The 6,000-nt window shown below is 37.9% G+C and overlaps 2 protein-coding genes across 2 annotated transcripts in view; both read right to left on the bottom strand.

The window, feature by feature from the left end:
• LOC115224086 (Golgi-associated PDZ and coiled-coil motif-containing protein-like) overlaps positions 1–6,000 on the bottom strand; it is a 402,254-nt gene that overhangs the window by 322,965 nt on the left and 73,289 nt on the right. The window lies entirely within an intron of this gene.
• Positions 864–6,000, bottom strand: part of LOC115223942 (Golgi-associated PDZ and coiled-coil motif-containing protein-like) — a 402,854-nt gene continuing 397,717 nt past the window's right edge. The window contains exon 2 of the mRNA XM_036512879.1: positions 864–890. Within this exon, the coding sequence (XP_036368772.1) occupies positions 879–890 (12 nt within the window). The 3' untranslated portion in view covers positions 864–878. The remainder of the gene's footprint in view (positions 891–6,000) is intronic.

The following is a 6,000-nucleotide window of genomic DNA, read 5'->3' as shown; positions in this document are numbered from 1 at the left end:
GGGGAGAAGGAAAGAAATGCAAAATAAAATGGAAATCTGAAGAAATAAGTGTCAACAGAGAATTTGCATAGTATGGAAGGAAGGCAGCGTGGAAAGGAAAATGCTGCTAACTTTTTGGTAGAGATTGCTTTTTTTGAAGGAGTGATTTCGCTGAAGGCAACATTTTTCCTTAATAATGCAAACCGGTTTATCAAAGATAAAGGTGAAAAAAAAAAAAAAAGAAATATGTAACAAAAAAAAATTAAAAAAATTTAAGGATAATAAAATGGTGTTCTTATTTTATCTTATATTTGCTCATTCTGTCTCTCTCATATATATATATGTATATATACATGTGTGTGTGTATATATATATGTGTGTGTATATATATATATGTGTGTGTGTGTGTGTGTGTGTATATATATGTGTGTGGTATGTGTATATATATGTGTGTGTGTGTATATATGTGTGTGTGTGTGTGTGTATATATATATATATGTATGTATATATATATATGTGCATATATATAGATATATATATATCCATATGTATGTGCATATATATATATCCATATATATATGTGTGCATATATATATATATATATATAGATATATATATATATATATAAATGTGCATATATATATATATGCATATATATGTCTGTGTGTATGTGTGTGCGTATGTATTCAATATATATATTTTTGATCTTATATTTCCCCCATTTCTATAAATTCCACAGAATCTTCCATTTTTCACTTGAAATGCAAAGTTTATATCCTTATTTATTTATTTATTTATTTATTTATTAAGAAGTAGTTTTTGTTGTTGTTGATGATGTTCTTGTTGTCTCTCCATGAATGGAAACCTGAAAATGTTGACTTTACAATGGAAGAATTTGATCAATTGGGTTCCTATAAAAAAAACAAATCAAAATGCTTGTTCGATAAGGAAAGGAATATTTCTGAAGGTATAACAAAGGGGTGTTGGGTTGAGTGGGTTTAGAGAAAAAGAGAAAAATGCCAAACAAACCCTGAAAGCCATTGAACAATTATTGATCAACGATTCCAGTGTTGTTTGACAAGTGATTTAATCCGAGATCGTTTGTTGGAAGTGAAACAAAGGTATCATGGTAGAGTCACATTAAAACACATGCACTGTTGTATTGATTTGTTTTCGTATTTGTGGATTACCAAGAGAGAAGCGAGCGGGAAAAAATGGTAAAAAATTGAGGATGGATAAGGGGAGAGAGAGAGAGGGGGGTATAGAAGAGGGAGGGAAGAGGAGACAGATGGGTGAGAAGAGAGGGAAAGGGAGAGGAAAGAGCAGGGAAAAGGAGAAAGTAGGGGAGAGAGAGGGTGAGAGGCAGGAGAGAGGGTAAGGAGAGAGGGAAAGGAGAGGAAGGGATATAAAGAATAAAGAAGAAGAGAAGAGACAAGCCAAAAACATCTCAATGGTCAACAGGAACTAACCAATAATTGACCGCTAACAGATATAGCGAAATATTAGTGATCGTGACACACAGACACACACTTTTATGAATTTCAAATAATGAGCTGTGGCCATGCTGGGGCACATACCATCATATATCATCTTACTGTGAAAATAGAAACAGAGGTGAAACAAGATTCTCAGTGGCCAGAGAGAAAGACCAAAAATTGACCAATTGATCACCTTTAGATTTCGCTAAAACCGTTATCAACGTTTGATTAATGATTAATAATAATGACTAATAGTTGCTACCCATATTTTTCTGCACATTACATAACGAGGGAAAAGATCTTTACATAACTGTTTGATGTGCAAGAAATAGCAGTCAAAGATATGTTGAATAAATAGAAAAAGGCGAGATGATTATGGCTAGTTTTGATGAGAAGGATTTTCCAGCAGGATTGACCAAGGGCTAAACAGCGACAAACTAGAAATGTCTTAATTCTAAGAAGGGTTCAAGGAAACGCCTTTCACCTAATTTCTCTTTGAAATTTCAGTTTGATTCTGTAACAAAACAGAACAACAACAACAAAAAAATAAATAAAAATAAAACAAATGTAGGAGCGGCTGTGTGGTAAGTAGCTTGTTTACCAACCACATGGTTCCGGGTTCAGTCCCACTGCGTGGCACCTTGGGCAAGTGTCTTCCACTATAGCCTTGGGCCGACCAAAGCCTTGTGAGTGGATTTGGTAGACGGAAACTGAAAAAAGCCCGTCGTATATCATCATCATCATCATCATCATTTAGCGTCCGTTTTCCATGCTAGCATGGATTGGACGGTTTAACTGGGGTCTGTGAAGCCGGAAGGCTTCATCAGGCCAAGTCAGATTTGGCAGTGTTTCTACGGCTGGATGCCCTTCCTAACGACAACCACTCTGCGAGTGTAGTGGGTGTTTTTTACGTGCCACCTGCACGGAGCCAGGCGATATATGTATGTGTATATGTTTGTGTGTCTGTGTTTGTCTCCCTAGCATTGCTTGACAACTGATGCTGGTGTGTTTACGTCCCCGTCACTTAGCTGTTCGGCAAAAGAGAGCGATAGAATAAGTACTGGGCTTACAAAGAATAAGTCCTGGGGTCGATTTGTTCGACTAAAGGCGGTGCTCCAGCATGGCCGCAGTCAAATGATTGAAACAAGTAAAAGAGTACAAGAGTTAAGAGTAAACCCAGAAAATATTTTTTAAAAAGTGGAAAATATTTAAAAAAAAAACACAAAATAATGTGCAGAAAGAGGAAAATTGTAAATATTCCTAAGAAAGAATTTTCTAGAAAGTAATTTGGAGAACATTTTAACAGAACCATTAATGATGATGTAGAGGGGAGGGGAGGACACTGGTAAATGCGAATAAATTAATGTTACCCAAAGAACAAGGAACAAATATAGCAGCAACAGTAGCAGTAGTAGTGGTGTGGTGGTGGTAGGTTGGGATGGCGGTAGTGATGGTGGTAGTAGTAGTGGTGAGTAGTAGTGGTGGTGGTGGTAGTGGTGGTCGTGGTAGTAGTGGTGGTAGTAGGTAGTGGTAGTAGTGGTGGTGGTGGTAGCGGTGGGGTAGTAGTAGTGGGTAGTGGTGGTGATGGTAGTGGTGGTGGTAGTGGTGGTAGTAGTAGTAGTGGTGGTAGTGGTAGTAGTGGTGGTGATGGTGTGTAGTGATGGTAGTGGTGGTGGTGTGATGGTGGTGGTGGTAGTGATGGTGGTGGTGGTAGTGGTGGTAGTAGTGATAGTAGTAGTCATGGTAGAAGTAAATATGAAGATGGGTTGAAGAATTTTTTTAGTGTTTTATACACACTATGTGTGTGTGTGTGTGTGAGTGAGTGAGTGAGAGAGAAATAGAGAGAGTGTATGTATATGTCTATATGTGTATATATATAATATATATATACACACACACACACACATATATATAATGTTTCACGAAAATGGAGATATAGCTGAAAATCTATTAAAAGACACAAAATATACTACAGCGATGTTTAATACAATAATATCAATTTTATTAAAACTGCAGGGTTTTACTTTTTCTGTTGTATTAAATTGAGTCGAAGAAGTGATTTTACAAAAGGAATTTCTAACAACCCAATGCTCACCCTCCCCGCTTACCATATATGAAACTTTGTCAAAAATCTGTCTCTCTCTCTCTTTCTCTCTAAAAGGAACAAACAAAAGAAGAATAAAAGAAAAACTAGGTTTCTACATTAAAAACCTGAAAATATTTCAGCAAATAGTTGCCCAACCATTTCTGAAGAGCATTACAAGACATTTATTAAAACATGAGGAATACAGAGTGGAGTGGAGGACATTGGGGAAAGCGATTAAATTAATGTTACCTATTTCTTTATTACCCACAAGGGGCTAAACATAGAGGGGACAAACAAGGACAGACAAAGGTATTAAGTCAATTAGATCGACCCCAGTGTGTAACTGGTACTTAATTTATCGATCCCGAAAGGATGAAAGGCAAAGTCGTCCTCGGCAGAATTTGAACTCAGAATGTAGCGGCAGACGAAATACCTATTTCTTTATTACCCACAAGGGGCTAAACATAGAGGGGACAAACAAGGACAGACATAGGTATTAAGTCGATTATATCGACCCCAGTGTGTAACTGGTACTTAATTTATCGATCCCGAAAGGATGAAAGGCAAAGTTGACCTTGGCGGAATTTGAACTCAGAACGTAACGGCAGACGAAATACCGCTAAGCATTTCGCCCGGCGTGCTAACGTTTCTGCCAGCTCGCCGTCTTCGATTAAATTAATGTTACCATCTTTGGAATAGTGTTGCTGCAGCTACACCTGCAGACACACCATTGACAGGTAGACAGATTATTTGAAGGTCACAGCTAATTAAGTGGGATTTAAGAAGGTGTTATTAAAGAAGATCTTATTAAAAATACAGAAGAATATCTTTTATTATAATCCCAGTTAAAGGCAGTGAGGCTGGCAGAATCATTAGCAAGCTCGGAAAAACGCTTAGTGCCATTTTGACTGTCTTCATATTCTGAGTTCAAATTATGCTGAGGTTGACTACCGTAAATTCTCGAATATAGTCTGCCCTTGAGTATAATATGCAGAGAATTTTTAGTGGGCTGTACTTCTGAAAAACCTAAACCTTGTGTATAATATGCACCCCTTCTCTAACTTCAGTCATGCGTAATTAAACCAGCAGCACCTAGTCGAACAAACACTTCGCACATGCATAATACAATAATGGTGATGTTCTTCACTGTTATATGGGAATGTAAAAATGTTTGTAAATTGTTTTTTTACATGTTATTCTGTGTTCTGAATACTTTTATTTTGATAAATGTTGCTTACTGCAAGTTATGGATGATTCTTTTATGACTTCATTGCTTTCAGGCTTAGCTTAAGGTATTTTCGCACCTGACATCACAAAATGTGTCTGAATAAACATTGCTGGACAGCAAATAGAGACTCGGATATTGCTTAGAAAATGTGTTTCGTTTTTAACCTCGTATATATTACACACTAGGGATTTTGGGAAAAAAATGTGGATTATACTTGAGGATTTACGGTATGCTTATAATCCTTTAGAGGTGAATAAAATAAATACCAGTTGAGCACTAGGATTGATGTAATCGACCTGACCCCCCCCAAATTGCTGGCCTTGTGCCAAAAAATTTGTAATCATCATAACCCCATTCACTGCTTTTCCGTTCTTCAAGTCCTAGTGTCTTTTTCCTATTCATCACCATCTCTCTCTCTCTCTTTCCAGCTAGGGAAGTCATGTAAGCACACCAGCATCGGTTGTCAAGCGATGTTGGGGGGACAAATGCAAACACACACATACACACACACACATATATATACATATACATGACGGGCTTCTTTCAGTTTCTGTCTACCAAATCCACTCACAAGGCTTTGGTTGGCCCGAAGCTACAGTAGAAGACACATGCCCAAGGTGCCACACAGTGTGACTGATCCCGGAACCATGTGGTTGGTAAGCAAGCTACTTACCACACAGCCACTCCTACGCCTATATTCACCTTGCATCTTAAGGCTAAGTCCACACCATCTCTCTCTCTCTACAATTGGGCAAGCCTTGTATTCATTGCTTCAGGAAGACACTTGTTCCTCTTCCTCTATCATAATTTCTTATCTCTCAATATTATAACCCCACTCACTCAAGGGGTCATGTCTTATGAGTTACTTGGTAACCTCACTAGTGCAGGCACCACATAAAGAGCACCCAGTAAACTTTGTAAGGTGGTTTGCATTAGGAAGGGCATCAAGCCATAGAAACCATGTTAAAACAAGGAGTGGAGCTCAACACAGCTCTCTGGCTCCATTGGCCGGACCATCCAAGTCATACTAGAAAAGGGCCATTATATGATGTTGATGATGAGGATGGTGATAATGATGGCAATGATGGTGACGCTGATGATGATAATGATGACAACGATGATGATGATGACAACAATGATGATAACGATGATGACGATGACAATGATAACGACAGTGGATGCTGATGATGATGACGATGGTGATAATGATGGCGATAATGATGACAGTG

This window comes from Octopus sinensis, linkage group LG24, assembly GCF_006345805.1.
Source record: "Octopus sinensis linkage group LG24, ASM634580v1, whole genome shotgun sequence".
NCBI classification, from domain to species: domain Eukaryota; kingdom Metazoa; phylum Mollusca; class Cephalopoda; order Octopoda; family Octopodidae; genus Octopus; species Octopus sinensis.
The sequence above is the reverse complement of the archived record's forward strand: the minus strand, read 5'-3'. Positions and strand labels throughout refer to the sequence as shown.